The sequence below is a fragment of the Styela clava genome, chromosome 6, assembly GCF_964204865.1.
Source record: "Styela clava chromosome 6, kaStyClav1.hap1.2, whole genome shotgun sequence".
NCBI classification, from domain to species: Eukaryota; Metazoa; Chordata; class Ascidiacea; order Stolidobranchia; family Styelidae; genus Styela; species Styela clava.
Genome location: NC_135255.1, coordinates 4615019 through 4640000, shown reverse-complemented (window position 1 = coordinate 4640000; position 24982 = coordinate 4615019). Strand labels below are relative to the sequence as shown.

Sequence of the window (24982 nt, the reverse complement as noted above, 5' to 3'; positions counted from 1 at the left end):
CTCGCGCCCCGATTCGAAATCTTCCACGTGATTGGGCGTTACTCACTCATCCGCGGCGACGCCCACGTGTCATTTCGCAATAAGACAAGGGGGCGTCGCCGCCCTCCATTGGCTCGCGCCCCGTTTCGAAATCCTCCACGTAATTGCCGTTCGCTCGCTTGGCTGGTTTCGCGCTGATTGTTGACACGTAATTTGCCGTTACTCACTCATCCGCGACGAAGCCCACGTGTCATTTCGCATTACGAAAAGGGGGTGTCGCCGCCGCCCATTGGATCGAACAATTTCGCCAGATCGTCCTATTTGGGTATAGGGGCGAAAGACTAATCGAACCATCTAGTAGATTGTTTCTTTCGAAGTTTCCCTCAGGATAGCTGGCGCTTTGTCGCATTTTTATCTGATAAACCGAATGATTAGAGGCATTTGGGACGAAACGTCCTCAACCTATTCTCAAACTTTGAATTGGTAAAAAGCCCGGTTCGCTTAGTTGGAGTCAGGCGCCTCGAATGCGAGTGCCCAGTGGACCACTCTTGGTAAGCAGGAATGGCGATGCGGGATAAACCGAACGCCGGGTTAAGCTATTGCCTTGGCTCAAGACAAAGATTGCGGAAAAAGACTGACGGACAAGTGAAATTGAGTTTTCCATTACGCCATAAAAGTGTTCCCAATAATTAAAATAAAACGGAATGATTTTGAGTAAAATATCAGGTCCAAGAATGGTCCTAATGAATTTCAGAAAAGATTTGTGACTTTTAGCAATTTTTCCATCTTTATTTATTACAGATTTGTAATCGATTGGTTTATTAGTTGTGGACAATAGCGTACGTTCCGACAATAGCAATAACAATTTAGAAAAGCGATCCGTACTTCGTACAATCTAACACGAGTAAAATTTGTGAATATTATTCAGCAAAATTTATGCTCTTATAACAATGTTTTTTGTTGAAAAGAACTTGAATTCTTATGAGTTGTCGCATGTTCACAAATCCTATATTCATTTTTAACATCGCTTATTTCTTTGATTTTAACAGATGTTACCGGCGGTTTTACTTATAGCTAGATAGATAGTCGCAACGACAATATAAGTTTGTTATGGAGTATATAATGCTCTCTCTATATCGACTGCTTCGTCTGCTGTTTATTTCAATTCTTACTCTCTTGAAATCAGATTCAAATCTCATCTTGTGCTGTGTTGGCCTTCATAAAGTTAAGTAAGTATACGATCGTGGTATTATATAACGTATGTTTCTATTATTTGATATTGTTAGATTCTCAAATGTTTCAAACCCGCAAAACATGCTGTTTCTTTCTCAAATGCTGAGCGATAACGTTAACATGGATTATTAGATAATATTGATAAAAACATAATATATTAACGATTTCCTATCAACATAAGATAATCGCGAATTAAATATCCAATGTAACACGTTATCGATGTTCACGAGTTCAATTTATGTTAGATATCAATGTTATATTGGCAATTAAATTGGAAATCACTTTAAAATATTATTCTCTTATCGGGTGAAATCGATTTTGCGCTGTTTAATTGCGGACGAGAATATTTCTGTCCATAAGCGCTTTCTGAATTTTACCATCTCCATTGAAATGACTTTGCACATGTTAAAATTCTCTTGATTTATGGAATACATTTCAAAACTATGTCTAAAATTTGCTGCAACATATGATTATTTTCTCATCACTAGCTTACTTTGTAGGAAATGTAGGAAATGTCACCTTACTGAAAATGTATAAGAAATTCTCACACTTAATATACCGGTAATATATATATATGATATGGAACATAAACATGGAACATTGTCATAATAGAAAAACAATGAAATAAAAATTGTGACAGACTACAATGCTCTTAGTCTTTTGTCCGGGTTTGTTGCGCTTGAATCCGTGGAAGCAAATTTGATGAAAGTTGGGCTTGACATCAATTCAGATTGTCGTTTGACTGTCGAAAAAGTTGAAAAGTTTTCTCGAAGGTGGGGTGGGTGGTGAGCTAGATACCGATCTTTTTCATCCTTCTTCTAAAATGTTAGGTTCAAAATATAAGTACATGCCTGAACTAGGATTGTTTATCAAAAATAAAAACTAATCAGCTACATAAACCTTTACTATCCATTCTATGATTTGGTAGATGAAAAATTAACAAGTTTGACTTAGAAGATATAAAATAGGGGAAAAAGTACTACGGCGAGTTCTTATATATATTTATTATATCCGTTTATAAATTCCCCCTCTGTGATATCACTTAGTTATATCGTGGTAGTTTAGTATATTCTAGTTCATGAAAATATTTTATATTTTTTTTACCTTCAAAACCCGGTGGTCATTGTGAGGACTTGGTATATCTTTGAGCAACAATAAAATTGGTTTGATCTTTGGTGTATTTCCCTGTGAAGAACGTAATGTTGATCGAACAGTGCGGTTTCCGCTACGGGGGTCGGAGGTTTTTAAGTCCGTCATTCGAATAAGACACTTTTCGTTGAGTATATTCGATTTCATTCCATAAGAAAATCTAGAAACAATGACGATTTAAATTAGTAGAAGATATTTTTCTCACACAAAGGAATTGTGAATTATTTGCAAGATGGTTACAATCTGGGAAATGAAAACAAATTACCTGTACAATTTTGCTTGAAGCTGTGAATGTTTCTCCGAGCCATTTTCCATAAACATCTTCTATGATGTGATTATCCAGAAACTTTTGTAGCAGTTTCATCGTCTGTAATACAAAACATTCAATCATACAAAATACTAATTTGAAGAACCCATTGCTCACAACTTTATAGTCTATAATCTATATAGTCCATGAAAAATTAAAGAATATAAACAACTAATTATTACCTTTTGTCTTGTAGCGTTTTCTGTTGAACTTTCACAATGAACTAACAACTTGAACATTACATTCTTTGCCTCACTACCGGTAAAGCACTTTTCAAACTTTCGTATATGTTGTCGGTGAGTTTTACAGTGTATAGTTGCTTAAACGACAGTATGAGTTTGTTTCAAATATTGGTTGCTCGGTATTTCTGCTCCTTTTTCTGTTGTTCGCTATTATTTGATACATTTGCGAAATCACGTTGAAGTCCCATTGTGCTGTGCTGCGTCGATGTGTTGCAATTGCGCACTGTTACTTTCATTGATTTGCTCGTGTTATATACAATAATGTTAAACTTTTTTTTATTTTATAATAACATCTCCTCAAATGCTTCGAATCCGCAAATGCTTCTTCCTTCATTATATCTGTATCTTAGTCTGTATCTTAGTGATAAGGTCAACATTGATTAATTTATAGTAATAGTATTCACAGCACAGTGGATAAGCAACTTCCGATAAAGATAAGACAATGGTAAGTTGATAATCAAAAGTATCATTTTATCGAAATTATATCAATTATATTCATAGCATTAATTACAGTAAATAACAAGATTTTCATATTTGTTCTACAGGCGAGGAAAATTATCAACTTATTATCCTAATCATGCGATGAACCAATGTCTTGAACCAGTGATAGTCCAAGGACGGCATTAGAATAGTTTTTATACTCAACGGTTAAGCTCCATATATGCTCATTAATATACAAGAACAAAATTGAATTTAAAACCAGGCTGAAAAGAAAACAGTATATATATATATGTATGTATAAATTATCACTGTATTTACAAGTTTGCCACAAAATATTAGTATGGTGGTGGCAAACATCTGCACATTTGTTATTCGTGGTTTGTTAGTAAGAGAATTTATCACATTAAAGACTTGGCCATTTTCATCTACCTTTATAGAGTTTCAGCATATTGGCTACATGTCAACTCAGCAGAAAGTTGCCCTTTAGTTACAGTATACAGGCTTATATATATATCAATGTGTCTGTGTATTTGCTGATGATGCGAAACTCGCAAAGATGGCGCACACATACTGTAAAATTGACTATATATATAAGATAGCAAGGTATGGACGCAAAGGCGCGGTTGTATCTGAACGTTCACGCCCGAGCAGTCTAGCTAGGCAAAAAAGCGTGCTCGTGAACTAAACAGAAAGCAAAAAGAATCCAGAGGATTTGGAGATATCGGTTTCCATGAGAATCATGGGGAAATTTAAAAATAAATATAAAGATGATAGGAGGTGATAGCAATATCTTTAACTACTGAAAATGTGAAATCAGTTGATTCACAGTTCATTCTCAACGAATTCGATCATTCCATGAAAAGTTGTAAATGTGGGCACATAAGAAATAATGGTACTCCTGAAGTATGCGCACCAAGATGTCACATAAACTGAACCCCAACCTGGTACACAATCTGAGTTCAGGTTGTGCGCATACTTCAGGAGGTCCGAAATAATTTCATTGGAAATCGAGTAAAATACAAGAAATGGACAAACAACGCGACCAATGGTCCTACCGCGTTCAATTTTTTGCTTTTGCGATTTTTTGCTTAAAAACTGATATATATATCGACTATATGTGAACTGTAAACCCTTCTTTCACTATCATGTTATTTTAATGTATCGCATTGAACAAAAATATAAAATTTATGGCGCTTCAGAAGTGTGTGCACCAATATGGAGGTAACTATTTTTGTTCGCCTACTTTACATCAAAGGGACTGAAACCTATGGGCAGGGGTTATGTTCACTTGGCTAACACAGACAGTCCCCGAACTCGTGATAGAACTAAAACAAGGAAAATCGGAATCAAATTAAGGCCTAATCTAACCTAGTACACACACTGTGGGAATGTCAAATTTAAAAATCCCGACAATGCAAAACAATGCCATTAAGATACTCATACGGAAAATCCATTTGGTGGGGGTGCTGCATATTATGTGCCACAAGCGAACGTAGAGAAAAAATGAAATCACATCGTTTAGTTTCTTCACATACATCGTAGCTATACGCAATACTGTGTTGTCTCAGATGAATCGTAACAACAAGACCGGAGCGCGTATTGATTATATCTCAATGCCCTTTCATCGCTTCTTGACTATTCAGCATTTAAGAACATGTTAATTGTGAAAATAGCAACTATAAAATCGGTGCTAACAAAACAGGGAATATAAATTCCATTCTTGTGGTCACCAGCTCACGTAGGAATATAGGAAACGAAATAGTGGGTAATCTGACAAAAGGAACAATCAACAAACGTTTCATTCATGCAATGCTTCCACTTTCGGCCTAAGAAGCAAAATCCTATTTTGATACAGTGGTTCGAGTAAAATGGAATAGGGAATATGTTAATAGCGATGCAGTAAGCCATTATAAAAGATTTTATCCCACCACGATGTACGAATCGTGACTCGGCTTCTGTTTTGTTGATTGTACAATTGGAATCAAAACCTGAAACAGAAAGAATTAATCATTTTAAAGTAAGTATACAATGAATCACACTGACTTACCAGGAATACGATAATTGTCCGTAAATAATCGCTCTGTAATAATCCAGAAGTTTAAAATAGCTCAATCAAATTGTAATAAGTGATGACCAAGAACAAGTTCACATGCAACACGTTTATTTATAAGGCTTCAAGTTAAACTCGGCTTTCAGATTAAAACGATCTGTTCCAATTTGGTTTCAGTTTCAAAGGCAAGTAGCCATGGAATACTTATTTAAAGAAATTTGATTCTATATAAATTTTTGTTTTCTAACGCTTACAGTTCACACATATTTGATATACATATTAATTTTTAAGCAAAAAAATCGAACGCGGTACGATGATTGGTCGCGGTGTTTGAAATACTCATTCAATTTCTTGTATTTTACTCAATTTCCTATAGAAGTATTTTTTATGTGCCCCCAATTACATCTTTTCATGGAATGATTGAATTTGTTGAGAATGACCTTGAGAGAGGCATGACGGCGGTTTGTGGACATTCCGTCGTGTATTATCGTATGTTTATTTTAGGTAAATATGAAAAACTCTTTTTTGTGACAGTTCAATGTGAATAAAGTCAAACATTCCACCAAATAAATGGGCACGTGTAATAAGAAAATGAACGAGTCGCAAATTTGAAAATTCTGGGAACCTCGGGTTTACAGTTATTGGATTCTCATCAGTCAGGTAATGGGATATTAAAAAATATTTGTGCCGATACTGAAGTGGGCCCGAGAGAGTTCTCATGGGAAGTTTAGGCTAAATTCTTGCTGTTGTTGTTGAGTTGTAAAAAAAACAATTCGTCGCAACTTATGGACCAACTGATTTCACATTTTCAGTAGTTAAAGATAGTGAGGCGTACTGTCGTGCTATCACCTTTATATAATTTATTTTCAAATTTCCTCTGATTCTCGTGGGAACCAATATTTCCAAATCATCAGAATTTTTTTTCCTCTTTGTTTAGTTCACGGGCACACTTTTTTGTCTAGCTAGACTGCTCGGGCGTGAACGTTCAGATACATCCGCGGCCTTTGCGTCCACATATTGCTTCAAAGCTCTCCTTTGAATATTTGCTATTACCACCAAGATCTGTACCGACGGCTGCTGCCCGGGCATAACAATTCGACCGCTCTGCTTGGCCAACAAGAGACTGTGCCATGTTTAACTGATGTTCATATGAAACCCTTCTCCTATTCAACTTTCGAATCTCTTATTTGAATACATGCTACTACCCCCAAGACCTGCACCGACGGCTGCTGTCCGGGAAAAACAATGCGACCATTATGCTAGGTCGACAAACGACTGACCCATGTTTAACGCTGTTCACATGGAAGCCTTCTCTTCCTCGAACTTCAAAGCTTGCATGTGATCATTTTCTTTTACCACGAAGATCTGCACCGATTGCTGCTGCCCGTGCATGGCAATACGACCGTCTGCTAGGTCGACAAGCGACTGACCCATGTTCAACTGCTGTTTAAATGAAACCTTTCTTGTCTTCTACCTTCAAAGCTCTCATTTGAATATTTGCTTCTACCACCAAGATCCGCACCGAAAACGACTGACCCATGTTCAACTGTTGTTCACATGGAACTTTTGTCCTCTTCTACCTTCAAAGCTCTTATTTGGATATTTGCTACTACCACCAAGATCTGCACCGACGGATGCTGCCCGAGCGTAACAATGTGACCGTTCTGCAGGGCCGACAAGCGACTGACCTATGTTGAACTGCTGTTCACATGTAACCCTTTATCTCTTCGACCTTCAAAACTCTCATTTGAATATTTGCTACTACCATCAAGATCTGCACCAATGGCTGCTGCCCGGGCATAACAATGCGACCGTTCTGCTAGGCCGACAAGCCACTGACCCATGTTCAACTGCTGTTCAAATGGAACCCTTCTCCTTTTAGACCTTCAAAGCTCTCATTTGAATATTTGCTACTATCACCAAGATCTGCACCGACAGCTGCTTCCCGCGCAGAACAATCCGACCGTTCTGCTAGACCAACAAGCGACTGAACCATGTTCAACTGCTGTCCACATGAAAGCCTTCTCCTATTCGACCTTCAAAGCTTTTATTTGAATATTTGCTACTACCACAAAAATCTGAACCGACGGCTGCTGCCCGGGCATAACCATCCGATCGTTCTGCTAGACCGAAAAACGACTGACCCATGTTTAACTGCTGTTCACATGGAACCCTTGTCTTCTGCGACCTTTGGAGGTCTCATTTATATATTTGCTACTACCACCAAAATTTGCACCGACGGCTGCTGCCCGTTGTGCAACCGTTGTGCCGTAAATATATACTACTACTAGATGTCCAACTCCGCTCGCCGTAAAATAAACAAACAAAGGCGATGTTGCACCTCCAAGTGGCGGGCGTCACGGTTGGTTTTGTTCAGACTAGTTCCTTAACGACGACGACGCTCCTGCATCACAGCTCGAAAACTAGCCCTGTTCATTGATGACTGATCGAAATATTTGCTGAAGGACGAAGAAATTAGATAAAAATGAACAAATAATTGTGAAAATGAAGACAAAGTCTGTCTTGCAAATGACCAGAATGATGTGACAACTTCGTTGTCGAAAGAAAGCAAGGCATCAAAAATGCGATGCATTGCAAAAAATGTCAGTCAGATGTAGGTAAAGTGGTGACGAAAATGAATACTTTGCACTTTATATAAAAAAAAAACGCTCAGTAGCACAGCATTTTGGTCTCATTCCATCTCAAGTATTGTAAGTTTCACAGAAGTTTTTTCTCCACTCGACATATAATCAGGGCTTGCTTCCACAACGTCCTTATTTTTAAGAAACGTCTTTATTTTGACGTGTGTCCTTATTTTTAACTTTATAAATGAATATACCAGTAAATTAAACTTTGAATTTAGTTTAGATCTGGAACTTCATGAGAGATAAAATGAGTAAACGTTAAAAATTTGCTGTGATGAATATGAGAAAGAATTCAACGGCGTCGAACGAAACGAAGGGCCAGTGATTTGCGCACTGCAGCTTTTGTGAATGTGACAACAATCTGGAATGCATAGGTAGAGCAGCAATTTCTGTTAATAATGCAACCCAGAAACACAAGGCTCTGCTCAAGAAATATATCAAACCAATCTATAAATAACTTTTTTATAAGAGTCAATGACTATACAAAGGCTATCTCAACACATGCAAGAAGCTGAAATTTATTTCCATCATCACATCATTGAACATCTGACACTTAATATAAAATAAAAATATTTTCAAATCATTCATGAGCGAATACCTATTAAACAATGTAACTGAATGTGAAGATGTAACACTACTTGAGAAAGTATTCAAAAAATTTGAGCAAATGTATACGCAAAGTACTGCAGTCAAAATAATAACAACAAGATGGGCAATAGGACTCGTGGAATACGAGACCAATTGAAGAAACACAGCAGCTAGAACGAAGATTAAGATGTATGTGATTACAGTCATGTTTCTGTACTCCTGAAGTATGCGTACCAAGAAAGGAGGACACCGGAACGTAGTATGTGTACCACGTTAGGGTTAGGCCAAAATTTCCTTATTTTAGTTCTATTACGAGTTCAGGGACTAACCAAGTGAGTTTCGTAGTATTTGTACCTAAAAGTATGGCCTAACCTGGTACACGTATTTCTGGAGTAACCAAGCTTTTTTCTCAATAATCCATAGGAATACAAATTATTATTTTAATTACTAATGTGAATAAACACTGTATATCAAGTTACATTAATAGTGGTATTGATGTTTTTTAAGGCTTTGGGAGTGGTTCTTTGCTGGAGTAAAAAGACAATTTAGGGGCTATCACGTGGTCATTGCTACATATTTCTTTTTCTTTGCTGCTTTTCAATCGACTGGAGCACCGATGGATTCCCAGCCCCGCGACCTGCAAAATATGCATCTTTTGAACTGAAAATCTTTTGGCAATTCATTCAATATTTAGGGTGAGGCCCTACGGGCATAGCTGAAGATTTTGAAGGGGGGGGGTCTGAAATCTTTAATTGACAAGTTAGACCAAAACACCTAGCAGGTCTGATCGCAAATGTTAGTTTATAATAGTCCCGGTGGTCTAACTCTAAAAGGTTTTTCACACCAAGAAAAATTTATATGTATGATATAGTAGAACAATTTGAAGACTTTTATCTCACACTTAAAGGGGGGTCTGACAGATGTTTGGTCTAATATGGTACATCACATGTTGAAGGTACCAGTATTTGAAGCCCTTCATACTCTGGAGAAGCAATGGAATGTTGTTGTTTTTTAAATATGACTACAGAATGTGTTGCATGTAGCTGTATAGCATTTATTTTGTTAAAAAATCCTTGAGCTAATCACCTGCTGTAGACTTCCAGTGTGTAAAATAATTTATGAAATTTTAGCTGATCTACTGCAGTCTTTTGTCTCCAGATGTTTCAGAGAGTAGTAGTAGATTTCTGTCTTTGAGGGAAGCCACGTCAGTAGTGCTGTTGCATATGTCAAAAAAGGTATTTTGCAGTTTGCAAAACTTGGCGTTGCTTCAAATCCAGACATCTCCGAAATCCTAGCAACAGATGCAGGAAGAACCTACAAAGAAAAATTTCCCCTGTTCATCTGTTATTAATGACTTGAATACTGTTGGTAATTTTAGAAATAATAATCATGCCAAGTATTCAAATGTTCAATAGAAGATAGATCTAATAGGAAAATACAAATGAATTAATACCCAAAACAATTCTTTGTGCTATACCTGTGCTTGATATTTAACAGACATTTTTATCAAGCTATTGAGTTAAACATGTTGGTCTGTTAGTTTACATGGCTGTTTCAAATGTTTTTTTAGACATATCTTCATAAATTCCCTCTAGATGTGTTTCCATGCCAAAACCCCATCTGGTGACAGCAAATCATTCTTCAAAAGTGAGTTTTGAGACGTCTGCAAAAATTTATATTTTAGTTACGATATTTTGAAATAAATTGCCCACAATGATTGAAGCTTGTCTACCATCTAAGCATGTATGTGTTTATATATAAGTATAACAGCCATTTCGACAAAGTATTATTTGAAACAAAAATGTAAATACCCCACAAAACAAATTGGAATTAATAAAATGTAACGGTTCCAGGAGAAATATTAATGCATTCAATAAATGTGGTGGAATTTGCAGTAGCAAAAAAGTTATTGCTATTGATGACAAATCAATAATTTAAAAACACTCGACAAAATAATTCAAAACTTTTTGGCACATCTAAAATTATAAATATATATATATGTTGAAACCATGTTTAGATAATGGCAATAATAGGTATCCAATTTATGTGAAAAAGGTTATTAGTACCAGCCTGAAATCAAGCAAAATGGATTATCATGGCACACGCAAAACACCTCTTATGTTGTAATATGCAGCTGGTGACTTCGTATACAATGACAGAATGAGTTTGGGAAAAAATTATCAAGATCAGTAGAACTTCATCATAAAACGCTAATTAATTCAAGTTAAAATATGCGTATTTAATATATTTTTTTCATACAGACGTCACAATTTCAATCACCCATCAGTCAATTTATATTCTTGCTTACTGCTTTGATCACACAGCATAAATTCTCACACTGCAACTTTTTTTTTATCCCAAAATACACATATCTCTTATCAAAATTTACATTCCTTGACAAATCATTACTGTATTTGGTACCTATAAGAACATTTACAAATTCCTTTTTTTTATGCTGAACAATCGTAGCACAAAGCGGCTCTCTACTAGACTACATCTACTCATGGGAGCTTTAAAGTGAATTTAAAATCTTACTGTCAATGTGCTTTCGAGTGCTGAACCGGTCCTAGGGCCTTCCCACTTCAATTGATTGTTTCTCTATTTTGTTTTCTAATCTGCATTCTATCAGTTCTATAGTCAAGTATATCGTGTAATAATCCATGTAAACAACTAACTTGAATATATATATATTTTTAATCGGATAATATAATAAAATATAACCAAAAGTATATAACCATTCGAGCGATCATAAGATGAATAATCCAATATTCATTTTTCATATGTCCATTCCATCAGTGTTTGAGGACGAGGTGTTGATCGCATCGGCATACAATTCATCAATTTTTAGTATATTCAAATATATTATGTACAATAAAAGTAAAAAATTAAATATATTAGACATGTTCATTTTTATACATACTGAATTTATACACGCTTGATTTATAGTTCAAATACAATTCCTTAGTATTTCAAATTCTCTGACAAAATTTGGTGATTTTCTATTTTTTTCAATGTTGAGTCTGTAAGTGATTGCTTAAGACACTCACCCTTGAGTGGTACATACCATATATGCACATTCTCCTATAAACTTGACTATTTCTCCCATTTATAGTATGTGGTATCATTATTCGAGGGTGCTATATGTCCAAATGTTATTCTCGTGTATATATATTATGTAAATGTGTATTATATTTCATGTTGTATTGTCTCTATTTATTGATGTTGTCTTGTCCTACCAACTCCTTTGTACAAACAGTTGGGCATACTCCACCGTTACTCATGTTGCCTAATCCACCCTCCTCGCACAACTGTCTGTATGAACGACAATATTATACTTATTCGATTTATTGCATTTTATGCTTATCATAAGGGGTGTATGCCGCACGTTCATGTGTTTTATGCCAGTATGGTCTTGTGTATACATTCCGTCTTCAATGTTGATATTTACTAACTCCAGTGTTTTTGCTTTTACGAGACGAATAAACATACATACATCGGAAATACTTTTGATAAATATAGAAACTGCGGCAACACCTTTAATTTTACTAATATACATTTGCCTTCTAAAGTCAACTTGATATCTTGTAATTCTCTTACTTATTTATCTCTTATTTATCTACTTATTTATCTCTTACTTATGTATAAGTCACTCACTTAATCTTGACGCGAGACAGCGCCGTCAGAACACAGAAAAACGCAGGAAGTCGCACGATGATTTTCGAAGCAATAATAATCTGTCAGAACCAAGTCAAGCATGTCGGGGATTCAACATCGGGAGAAATTTCCGGAGTTACACGGGGTTGGTTGTGCTAGGCCGACAAGCAACTAACCCAAGTTCAAATGCTCAGTTGAAATTCTTGGATCGGCGGAAGACGAACTACTGCTAAAGCATTTGCCAAGAATGTTTTCTTCAAATCAAGAGCAAAAGTCAAGGGTTCGAAGACGATCAGATACCGTCCTAGTTCTGACTATAAACAATGCCAACTAGTGATCGAGAAGCGTTACCATGACGACCTTTCCGGCAGCTTCCGGGAAAATAACGTTTTTATGATCCGGGGGAAGTATGGTTGCAAAGCTGAAACTTAAAGGAATTGACGAAAAGGCACTACCAGGAATGGAACCTTTGACTTAATTTGAGTCACCCGGCCCGGACACAGGTAAGATTGACAGATTGAGTGCTCTTTCTCTATTCTGTGGGTGGTGGTGCGTGGCTGTTCTCAGTTTGTGGGGCAATTTGTCTGGTTAATTCCGATAACGAACGAGACTCTGGCATGCTAAATAATCACTCGATCTTTTTGATAGTCGTCTAACTTCTTAAACGGACTAGTGGCGTTTAGCCTCACGAGATTGAGCAATAACAGGTCTGTGATGCCCTTAGATGTCCGGGGCCGCACGCGCGCTACACAGTGAAGCAGCGAGTGTCTAACCTAGGCCGAAAGGTACGGGTAACCCGTTGAACCTCATTCGTAATTGGGATAGGGACTTGCAATTGTTTCCCTTGAACGAGGAATTCCCAGTAAGCGCAAGTCATCAACTTGCGTTGATTACGTCACTGCCATTTGTACACACCGTCAAACTTGATCATTTAGAGCAGGGATTCTCAAACTCTTTGTGTTGCGGAGCCCTTGAAAATGTTGACTACTATTCACGGAGCCCCAAAAGAAATGTTAAAATTGTTACTTTCAGATTAATATTACTGAGCAAGGTAAAAGTACTTTACTCAATTTAAATGCTGAACCTTTTTTAATAGAGTTTATACAAGTCATAAATAAATCTAAATTTTAAACCTAAATTATATATTCTAAAGCTGTAAATTTGACACTTGACAAACAAACTAATAAATTATGGGTCGAATCTTTTCCCTTTTGACATTTTTAAAGACTTAAAAGGCCGCTAATAATGTGCGCGATTGCATTTTGTTACAATCGTGTTACAATTTAATTTTTTCCTCAGCATGGCGTGTTTTTGAACCTTTAAACATATTTACACCAGTGTTTATTCTCCCTAAATCAAAAATTTTCCTCGGCATATACATGTATTGTTAGTTGTTACACAATGACGACGTTTATTGCTTTTTTTGTTCTGTGGGGAATTATAGGTTTAATGTGAAAAATATGTTACCATGTTATAGTCATCGGCGACGAAATGCTAAAAATAATAATTATTAAAGAGGTAAATCTGCAACTCAAATGTCTTGCTTGAAAAGCAGCATTCTAAAATATTAAAGCTAAAACTTAAAATGGGAGATCACACGTTTGGTTTTATCAGACTCACCTCAGATTGGAAACGCTTTTGTAGACATTGTAAATCACAAAATTTGGTTTTATGTTAGGTTTTCATCGTAGTAACTGCGAAATCGAAACACAGTCAATGGTGCGCGTGATGTACCTTTCTCCCATTTTGAAACTACCGACGGAGCCGCACGCAATCAATTGTGCGCGCGATCCGCGATGTACATTTTTTTCATTCTAAAACTACCGACGGAGCCGAATGCAATAAAATAAATTTCAATTATTCGTATTTTGACCAGGCATTGTGATTTTTTAAACGGCGATATCTTGCTTAAAAATAATCTCAAGTGCGAAAGAACAAATCAAGTTTGGCAAATCTCAAGATCGCAAAAATACGATTCCAATTTATTTATAGTTGGCAGTTTATCACATATTTTATGTAATTTTAGAATAATAGTATTCTTACATTTTAGTAATCCTAATAGTAATCTCGAATCAAACGTGAGTAACGATGAGCACAGTTACATTATAACGACGAGACTAGTTAAATACTCGCATAGGTCATGGATTGTATATTTTAAGCAACAGAAATCTCGTTATCCGTTTTTTTAATCGCGAAGAATGTTGCGCGGAACCAACTCCCTCCTAACAATCCTGGCTGCGCTCCTGCTTATAAATAATGTCATTTTTCAATTTCACCTTTTTGCCATATTTCGAAAATATACTGTTGTCAGATTTTATCAAAGCTGTTATTGCTTCTTTGAACAGTTACAAAATTAGTCAGTATTTTGAAAAGTAATCGAATAGCTCGCGGAGCCCCTGGGTTTCTCTCGCGGAGCCCTGGGGCTCCGTACGGAGCACATTGAGAACCTATGATTTAGAGGATGTAAAAGTCGTAACAATGTTTCCGTAGGTGAAACTGAGGAAGGATCATTACCGAAGGTAGGCCCGAGCCAGGAGAGCTCGACCGACCGCACTTGTTTTCGGGTGCCGTCGAGAGGGCGGCCGTCAATCGACGCAAACACACGCCCTGTGCGACGGTGGAGTTTGGGCACTGCGCTCGATGTGCCACCGCCCTCCCAAGGTCCCCCCAGCACGGCGGTCGATCGCCGCCGTTTGTTGGTGTTTTTGTGTCGTTGTTGACGATGGTGGTTTTGTGGTCCATCCCACAGTGTGATGTCCGCGCGCTTCGGCGCCGAGCGAAACGTCGAGGACGACTCTTAACGGTGAATCACTAGGCTCACGACTCGATAAAGGACGCAGCCAAGTGCGAGAAGTAATGTGGATTGCAGAACACATTGAACGTCGACCTTCTGAACGCGTGTTGCAGTCTCGAGTTAATCCCGGGACTGCGTCTGCCTCAAGGTCGCATTCGTTCTCGCCCGAGGAACGTCACCAGGCCTCTGTAAAGACAACCGGGCGTCGTCCCAAGTTGAAGCGGTCGCCGAGCTTTCTCGCCACGGCCGCTTGTCCCGTGCACCGCTGTCCTTCCGTTTGTTCAAGGGGAAGGTTCAGGTCGGTCGGTCCGGTTCCATTATCAGACCGACGTTAGGTCGAGGCGGCGACGGTACGCGCTCGTTCGGCGACGGCGGCGACGACTTGCAATGCCAGGTGGCCGGGCAGGCCCGCAAGACACATACGACTTGAGTTCAGGCAAGGGCACCCGCTGAATTTAGGCATATTACTAAGGGGAGAAAAAGAAACTAACAGGGATTCCTTGAGTAACGGCGAGTGAACCGGGAGGAATCCAGCGTTGAATCTGCGCGCTTCTTGAGCGCGCCGAGTTGTAACATACGGAAGTCCCAGCGCCGGTGTTCAGCTGACTGCCGCTTCGGTGGCGCGCCATCGACGCGCTCGGGGTCCGTGGCCACGTCAGCCATTCTCCAAACCTGTCTTGAAACACGGACCAAGGAGCCTAACATGAGCGCGAGTCGTCGAGTGGTTCGAGACTCTCAGGCGAAATGACAGTGAAGGCGGCCGCCTTCGGGGTCGGACCCGGAGCGCACGACCGGCCGATCGCATCCGCTCTACTGGGGAGGTCGCGCAAGAGAGTCCATGTTGGGACCCGAAAGATAGTGAACTATGACTGGGAAGGTCGAAGCCATGGGAAACTCTGATGGAGGGCCGTAGCGATTCTTAAGTGCAAATCGATCGTCCTATTTGGGTATAGGGGCGAAAGACTAATCGAACCATCTAGTAGCTGGTTTCTTTCTAAGTTTCGCTCAGAATAGCTGGCGCTTTGTCGCATTTTTATCTGATAAACCGAATGATTAGAGGCATTTGGGACGAAACGTCCTCAATCTATTCTCAAACTTTGAATTGGTAAAAAGCCCGGTTCGCTTAGTTGGAGTCAGGCGCCTCGAATGCGAGTGCCCAGTGGACCACTCTTGGTAAACAGGACTGGCGATGCGGGATAAACCGAACGCCGGGTTAAACTATTGCCTTGGCTCAAGACAGAGATTGCGGAAAAAGACTGGCGGACAAGTGAAATTAAGTTTCCCATTACGCCATAAAAGTGTTCCCAATAATTAAAATAAAACGGAATGATTTTGAGTAAAATACCAGGTCCAAGAATGGTCCTAATGAATTTCAAAAAAGATTTGTGACTTGTAGCAATTTTTTTCATCTTTATTTATTACAGATTTGTAATCGATTGGTTTATTAGTTGTGGACAATAGCGTACGTTCCGACAATAGCTATAACAATTTAGAAAAGCGATCCGTACTTCGTACAATCTAACACGAGTAAAATTTGTGAATAATATTCAACAAAATTTATGCTCTTATAACAATGTTTTTTGTTGAAAAGAACTTGAATTCTTATGAGTTGTCGCAAGTTTACAAATCCTATATTCATTTTTAACATCGCTTATTTCTTTGATTTTAACAGATGTTACCGGCGGTTTTACTTATAGCTAGATAGATAGTCGCAACGACAATATAAGTTTGTTATGGAATATATAAAGCTCTCTGTATATCGACTGCTTCGTCTGCTGTTTACTTCAATTCTTACTCTCTTGAAATCAGATTCAAATCTCATCTTGTGCTGTGTTGGCCTTCATAAAGTTAAGTAAGTATACGATCGTGGTATTATATAACGTATGTTTCTATTATTTGATATTGTTAGATTCTCAAATGTTTCGAACCCGTAAAACATGCTGTTTCTTTCTCAATTGCTGAGCGATAACGTTAACACGGATTATTAGATAGTATTGATAAAAACATAATATATTAACGATTTCCTATCAACATAAGATAATCGCAAATCAAATATCCAATGTAACACGTTATCGATGTTCACGAGTTCAATTTATGTTAGATATCAATGTTATATTGGCAATTAAATTGGAAATCACTTTAAAATATTATTCTCTTATTGGGTGAAATCGATTTTGCGCTGTTTATTTGCGGACGAGAATATTTCTGTTCATGAGCGCTTTCTGAATTTTACCATCTCCATTGAAATGACTTTGCACATGTTAAAATTCTCTTGATTTATGGAATACATTCCAAAACTATGTCTAAAATTTGCTGCGACATATGATTATTTTCTCATCACTAGCTGACTATGTAGGAAATGTCACCTTACTGAAAATGTATAAGAAAATCTCACACTTAATATACCGGTAATATATATATATATATGATATGGAACATAAACATGGAACATTGTCATACTAGAAGAACAATGAAATAAAAATAAAATTGTGACAGACTACAGTGCTCTTAGTCTTTTGTCCGGGTTCGTTGCGCTTGAATCCGTGGAAGCAAATTTGATGAAAGTTGGGCTTGACATCAATTCAGATTGTCGTTTGACTGTTGAAAAAGTTGAAAATTTTTTCCTCAAGTTGGGGTGGGTGGTGAGCTAGATACCGATCTTTTTTCATCCTTCTTCTAAAATGTTAGGTTCAAAATATAAGTACATGCCTGAACTAGGATTGTTTATCAAAAATAAAAACTAATCAGCTACATAAACCTTTACTATCCATTCTATAATTTGGTAGATGAAAAATTAACAAGTTTGACTTAGAAGATATAAAATAGGAGAATAAGTACCACGGCGAGTTCTTATATATATTTATTATATCCGTTTATAAATTCCCCCTCTGTGATATCACTTAGTTATATCGTGGTAGTTTAGTATATTCTAGTTCATGAAAATATTTTATATTTTTTTTACCTTCAAAACCTGGTGGTCATTGTGAGGACTTGGTATATCTTTGAGCAACAATAAAATTGATTTGAGCTTTGGTGTATTTCCCTGTGAAGAACGTAATGTTGATCGAACAGTTTGGTTTCCGCTACGGCGGTCAGAGTTTTTAAGTCCGTCATTCGAATAAGACACTTTTCGTTGAGTATATTCGATTTCATGCCATAATAAAATCTAGAAACAATGACGATTAAAATTAGTGGAAGATATTTTTCTCACACAAAGGAATTGTGAATTATTTGCAAGATGGTTACAATCTGAGAAATGAAAACAAATTACCTGTACAATTTGCTTGAAGCTGTGAATGTTTCTCCGAGCCATTTTCCATAAACATCTTCTATGATGTGATTATCCAGAAACTTTTGTAGCAGTTTCATCGTCTGTAATACAAAACATTCAATCATACAAAATACTAATTTGAAGAACCCATTGCTCACAACTTTATAGTCTATAATCTATATAGTCCATGAAAAATTAAAGAATATAAACAACTAATTATTACCTTTTGTCTTGTAACGTTTTCTGTTGAACTTTCACAATGAACTAACAACTTGAACATTACATTCTTTGCCTCACTACCGGTAAAGCACTTTTCAAACTTCCGTATATCATGTCGGTGAGTTTTACAGTGTATAGTTGCTTAAAGGACAGTATGAGTTTGTTCCAAATATTGGTTGCTCGGTATTTCTGCTCCTTTTTCTGTTGTTCGCTATTATTTGATACCTTTGCGAAATCACGTTGAAGTCCCATTGTGCTGTGCTGCGTCGATGTGTTGCAATTGCGCACTGTTACTTTCATTGATTTGCTCGTGTTATATACAATAATGTTAAACTTTTTTTATTTTATAATAACATCTTCTCAAATGCTTCAAATCCGCAAATCATGTTGCTTCTTCCTCCATTATCTGTATCTTAGTGATAAGGTCAACATTGATTAATTTATAGTAATAGTATTCACAGCACAGTGGATAAGCAACTTCCGATAAAGATAAGACAATGATAAGTTGATAATCGAAAGTATCATTTTCTCGAAATTATATCAATTATATTCATAGCAATAATTACAGTAAATAACAAGATTTTCATATTTGTTCTACAGGCGAGGAAAATTATCAACTTATTATCCTAATCATGCGATGAACCAATGTCCTGAACCAGTGATAGTCCAAGGACGGTATTAGAATAGTTTTTATATCCAACGGTTAAGTTCCATATATGCTCATTAATATACAAGAACAAAATTGAATTTAAAACCAGGCTGAAAAGAAAACAGTATATATATATATATATATGTATAAATTATCACTGTATTTACAAGTTTGCCACAAAATATTAGTATGGTGGTGGCAAACATCTGCACATTTGTTATTTGTGGTTTGTTAGTAAGAGAATTTATCACATTAAAGACTTGGCCATTTTCATCTTTCATTTTCATCTAGAGTTTCAGCATATTTGCTACATGTCAACTCAGCAGAAAGTCGCCCTTTAGTTACAGTATACAGGCTTATATATATATCAATGTGTCTGTGTATTTGCGGATGATGCGAAACTCGCAAAGATGGCGCACACATACTGTAAAATTGACTATATATATAAGATAGCAAGGTATGGACGCAAAGGCGCGGTTGTATCTGAACGTTCACGCCCGAGCAGACTAGCTAGGTAAAAAAGTGTGCTCGTGAACTAAACAGAAAGCAAAAAAAATCCAGAGGATTTGGAGATATCGGTTCCCATGAGAATCATGGGGAAATTTAAAAATAAATATAAATATGATAGCAGGTGATAGCATTATCTTTAACTACTGAAAATGTGAAATCAGTTGATCCATAAGTTGCGACAAAAATTGTTTTTTCACAACTCAATAACAACAGCAAGAATTTAGCCTAACCTTCCCATTAGAACTCTCTCGTGCCCACTTCAGTATAGGAACAATTATTTTTTAATATCCCATTTCCTGACTGCTGAGAATTCAATAACTGTAAACCCGAGGTTCCCAGAATTTTTAAACTCGCGACTCATTCATTTTTTTGTTACAGGAGGAAAGTTTGACTTCATTCAAATTGAATTGTCACAAGAAATGTCCGCTGGCCGCGGGTCATGTCTCTCTCAAGTTCATTCTCAACGAATTCAATCATTCCATAAAAAGTTGTAAATGTGGGCACATAAGAAATAATGGTACTCCTGAAGTATGCGCACCAAGATGTCGCATAAACTGAACCCTAACCTGGTACACAATCTGAGTTCAGGTTGTGCGCAATCTTGGTGCGCATACTTCAGGAGGTCCGAAATAATTTCATTGGAAATCGAGTAAAATACAAGAAATGGATCGAGTTTTCCAAACAACGCGACCAATGGTCCTACCGCGTTCAATTTTTTGCTTTTGCGATTTTTTGCTTAAAAACTGATATATATATCGACTATATGGGAACTGTAAACCCTTCTTTCACTATCATGTTATTTTAATGTATCGCATTGAACAAAAATATAAAATTTATGGCGCTTCAATAGTGTGTGCACCAATATGGAGGTAACTATTTTTGTTCGCCTACTTTACATTAAAGGGACTGAAACCTATGGGCAGGGGTTATGTTCACTTGGCTAACACAGACAGTCCCCGAACTCGTGATAGAACTAAAACAAGGAAAATCGGAATCAAATTATGGCCTAATTTGACCTAGTACACACACTGTGGGAATGTCAAATTTATTAACCCTGACAATGCAAAACAATGCCATTAAAATACTCATACGGAAAATCCATTTGGTGGGGGTGCTGCATATTATGCGCCCCAAGCGAATGTAGAGAAAAAATGAAATCACATCGTTCAGTTTCTTCACATACATCGTAGCTATACGCAATACTGTGTTGTCTCAGATGAATCGTAACAACAAGACCGGAGCGCGTATTGATTATAACTCAATGCCCTTTCATCGCTTCTTGACTATTCATCATTTAAGAACATGTTAATTGTGAAAATAGCAACTATAAAATCGGTGCTAACAAAACAGGGAATATAAATTCCATTCTTGTGGTCACCAGCTCACGTAGGAATATAAGAAACGAAATAGTGGGTAATCTGACAAAAGGAACAATCAACAAACGTTTCATTCATGCAATGCTTCCACTTTCGGCCTAAGAAGCAAAATCCTATTTTGATACAGTGGTTCGAGTAAAATGGAATAGGGAATATGTTAATAGCGATGCAGTAAGCCATTATAAAAGATTTTATCCCACCACGATGTACGAATCGTGACTCGGCTTCTGTTTTGTTGATTGTACAATTGGAATCAAAACCTGAAACAGAAAGAATTATTCATTATTACAAGTAAGTATACAATGAATCACTGACTTACCAGGAATACGATAATTGTCCGTAAATAATCGCTCTGTAATAATCCAGAAGTTTAAAATAGCTCAATCAAATCGTAATAAGTGATGACCAAGAACAAGTTCACATGCAACACGTTTATTTATAAGGCTTCAAGTTAAACACGGCTTTCAGATTGAAACGATCTGTTCCAATTTGGTTTCAGTTTCAAAGGCAAGTAGCCATGGAATACTTATTCCAAGAAATTTGATTCTATATAACTTTTTGTTTTCTAACGCTTACAGTTCACACATATTCGATATACATATCAATTTTTAAGCAAAAAAATCGAAAAAAATTCTGGGAACCTCGGGTTTACAGTTATTGGATTCTCAGCAGTCAGGTAATGGGATATTAAAAAATATTTGTGCCGATACTGAAGTGGGCCCGAGAGAGTTCTCATGGGAAGGTTAAGCTAAATTTTTGCTGTTGTTGTTGAGTTGTGAAAAAAACAATTCGTCGCAACTTATGGACCAACTGATTTCACATTTTCAGTAGTTAAAGATAGTGAGGTGTACTGTCGTGCTATCACCTTTATATTACTTATTTTCAAATTTCCTCTGATTCTCGTGGGAACCGATATTTCCAAATCATCAGAATTTTTTTCATTTTTGTTTAGTTCACGGGCACACTTTTTTGTCTAGCTAGCTAGACTGCCCGGGCGTGAACGTCGACACATTGATATATTAAACCTGTATATTGTAACGAAAGGGCGACTTTCTGCTGAGTTGACATGTAGCCAATATGCTAAAACTGTTCTAATTTTGTTCTAATATATTAATGAGCATATATGGAACTCTAACCGTTGTATATAATAATAATTATTCTTATGTAGTCCTTGGACTGGGACTTGTTCAAGTCATTGGTTCATCATATGATTAGCATAATAAGTTGATAATTTTTCTCACTTGTAGAACAAATATGAAAATACTATTATTTACTGTAATTAATGCTATGAACATAATTGATACAATTTCGATAAAATTATATTTTCGATTATCAACCTAAATTATATTTTCGATTGTCTTATCTTTATCGGAAGTTGCTTATCCATTATGCTGTGAATACTATTACTATCAATTAATCAATGTTGACCTTATCACTAAGGACAGATAGTGGAGGAAGAAGCAGCATGATTTGCGGATTTGACGCATTTGGGAAGCTGATATTATAAAATAAGAAAAAGTTGAACATATATTATATAACACGAGCAAATAAATCATTAAAAGTAACAGTGCGCATTTGCAACACATCGACACAACACAGGCAAAAATGGGACTTCAACGTGATTTCGCAAAGGTATCAAATAATAGCAAACAACAGAAAAATGAGCAGAAATACAGAGCAACCAATATTTGGAACAAACTCATAATGTCGTTCAAGCAAGCTATACGCTGTAAAACTCACCGACAACATCTACGAAAGTTTGAAAAGTGTTTTACCGGTAGTGAGGCAAAGAATGTAATGTTCAAGTTGTTAGTTCATTGTGAAAGTTTAACAGAAAACGTTACAAGACAAAAGGTAAGAATTAGTTGCTTATATTCTTGGACTATATAGATTATAGACTATAAAGTTGTGAGCAATGGGTTCTTCAAATTAGAATTTTGTATGATTGAATGTTTTGTATTACAGACGGTAAAACTGCTACAAAAGTTTCTGGATAATCACATCATAGAAGATGTTTATGGAAAATGGCTCGGAGAAACATTCACAGCTTCAAGCAAATTGTACAGGTAATTTTTTTTTCTTTTTTCAAACTGTAACCATCCTGCAAATAATTTACAATTCCTTCGCTTGAGAAAAATATCTTTCACTAATTTTAATTGTCCTTGTTTTTAGATTTTCTTATGGAATGAAATCGAATACACTCAACGAAAAGTGTCTTATTCGAATGGCAGACTTTAAATACTCTGACCCCCGTAGCGGAAACCGCACTATTCGATCAACATTACGTTCTCCACAAGGAAATACACCGAGGCTCAAATCAATTTTATTGTTGCTTAAAGATATACCAAGTCCTCACAAAACCCACGGGGTTTCGAAGGTAAAAAAAAGATGAAATATTTCTATGAACTAGAATATACTAAACTATCACGATATAACTGAGTGATATCAGAGAGGGGGATTTATAAACGCATATAATGAATATAAGAACTCGCCGTAGTACTTATTTCCCTATTTTATATCTTCTTTGTCAAACTTGTTAATTTTTCCATATACCAAGTTATAGAATGGATAGTAAAGATTTATGCAGTTAAATATTTTTCCCGATACACAATTCTAGTTCAGACATGGTACTTATATTTTGATCTAACATTTTAGAAAAGGGATGAAAAAAGATCGGTATCTAGCTCACCACCCACCCCACCTTTGAGAAAAAGATTTTCAACTTTTTCAACTGTCATACGACATTCTGAATTGTTGTCAAGCCCATCTGTCATCCGCTCCGGAGTCAAAAGATATGCTTCCACGGATTCAAGCGCAACAAACCCGGACAAAAGACTAAGAACATTGTAGTCTGTCACGATTTTATTTTTATTCCATTGTTCTTCTATTATGATAATGTTTCATGTTTATGTTCCATGTTTATGTTCCATATCATATATTCATTACCGTTCTATTGAGTGTGAGATTTTTTATACAAATTCACTGAGATGATATTTCCTACAAAGTAAGCCAGTGATGAGAAAATAATCATGTGATGCAGAGGAAATTTTGATACATGCAAAGTCATTTCAACGCAGGCGGTAGAATTCAGAAACAGCTTATGAACAGAAATATTCTCGTCCACAATCAAACAGCGCACAATCGATTTCACCCAATAAAGGAATAATATAGTGATTTCCAATTTAATTACCAATATATCACTGATATCTAACATAAGTAGAACTCGTAAACATCGATAACGTGTTACATTCGATATTTGAATCGCGATTATCTTATGTTATTCAGAAATCGTTAACATGTTGTGTTTTTATCATTACTATCTATCAAAACCGTGTTAACGTTATTGCTCAGCAATTGAAAAAGAAACACCGTGGTTTGCTGGTTTGAAACATTTGAGAATCTAACAATATCAAATAACAGAAACATACGTTATATAATACCACGATCGTATACTTACTTAACTCTACGAAGGCCAACACAGCACAATCAAGATGGGACTTAAATCTGATTATAGGAGAGTAAACAGCAGACGAAGCAGTCGATATACAGAGAGCTTCTTATGTCCATATCAAACTTATATTGTCGTTGCGATTATCTATCAAGATATACGTTTTAAAACCGCCGGTAACGTAAGTTAAGTTTAAAGAAAACATAAGCGATGTTGAAAATGATTATAGGATTTGTAAACTTGCGACAACTCATATGAATTCAAATTCTTTTCAACAAAAACATTATTAAAATAGCATAAATTTCGCTGAATAATATTCACATATTTTACCCGTGCTTGATTAAAAGCGTTTAATTGAATTAAAGGCACACGGGATCCCATTTTATTGTAAGGATGATATCTCAACGCAATCATAGATATCATACTT

The 24982-nt window shown here is 36.6% G+C and overlaps 2 protein-coding genes, 1 long non-coding RNA gene, 1 other non-coding gene and 1 pseudogene across 5 annotated transcripts; 3 read left to right on the top strand and 2 right to left on the bottom strand.

The window, feature by feature from the left end:
• Positions 1-1812: 1812 nt before the first annotated feature.
• LOC120331235 (uncharacterized) lies at positions 1813-18443 on the bottom strand. The gene is made up of 3 exons (XM_078113993.1): positions 18354-18443; positions 2317-2521; positions 1813-2030 (listed from the first exon to the last, which is right to left on the bottom strand). Exons 2-3 carry the CDS (start codon positions 2506-2508, stop codon positions 1854-1856), a joined length of 369 nt encoding a protein of 122 aa, XP_077970119.1. The 5' UTR covers positions 2509-2521; positions 18354-18443; the 3' UTR covers positions 1813-1853.
• On the bottom strand, positions 8339-11295 carry LOC120331249 (uncharacterized). Of its 2 annotated transcripts, XR_005567948.2 has the most exons (4): positions 11170-11295; positions 10112-10297; positions 9721-9948; positions 8339-9271 (listed from the first exon to the last, which is right to left on the bottom strand). It is a non-coding gene; the product is annotated as an uncharacterized LOC120331249 (long non-coding RNA). The 2 variants fall into 2 exon arrangements; XR_013476756.1 differs by having other exon boundaries at positions 8339-9948.
• On the top strand, positions 12136-13221 carry LOC144424955 (small subunit ribosomal RNA; annotated as a pseudogene).
• LOC120332091 (5.8S ribosomal RNA) lies at positions 15081-15234 on the top strand. Its single transcript, XR_005568048.2, has one exon. It is a non-coding gene; the product is annotated as a 5.8S ribosomal RNA (ribosomal RNA).
• LOC120331230 (uncharacterized) lies at positions 16769-24475 on the top strand. Its single transcript, XM_039398306.2, has 5 exons — positions 16769-16934; positions 22553-22961; positions 23073-23173; positions 23280-23484; positions 23763-24475. Exons 2-5 carry the CDS (start codon positions 22713-22715, stop codon positions 23955-23957), a joined length of 750 nt encoding a protein of 249 aa, XP_039254240.1. The 5' UTR covers positions 16769-16934; positions 22553-22712; the 3' UTR covers positions 23958-24475.
• The last annotated feature ends 507 nt before the right edge of the window (positions 24476-24982 follow it).

Excerpts from the sequence above, each read along its gene's own strand:
- LOC120331230 (XM_039398306.2), top strand. The coding sequence starts at position 22,713 with ATGGGACTTCAACGTGATTTCGCAAAGGTATCAAATAATAGCAAACAA. Across the intron at positions 23,174-23,279 it reads GCTTCAAGCAAATTGTACAG|ATTTTCTTATGGAATGAAAT; the intron begins GTAATTTTTTTT and ends CCTTGTTTTTAG. Across the intron at positions 23,485-23,762 it reads AAACCCACGGGGTTTCGAAG|AAAAGGGATGAAAAAAGATC; the intron begins GTAAAAAAAAGA and ends CTAACATTTTAG.
- LOC120331235 (XM_078113993.1), bottom strand. The coding sequence starts at position 2,508 with ATGAAATCGAATATACTCAACGAAAAGTGTCTTATTCGAATGACGGAC. Across the intron at positions 2,031-2,316 it reads ATGACCACCGGGTTTTGAAG|AAGAAGGATGAAAAAGATCG; the intron begins GTAAAAAAAATA and ends CTAACATTTTAG.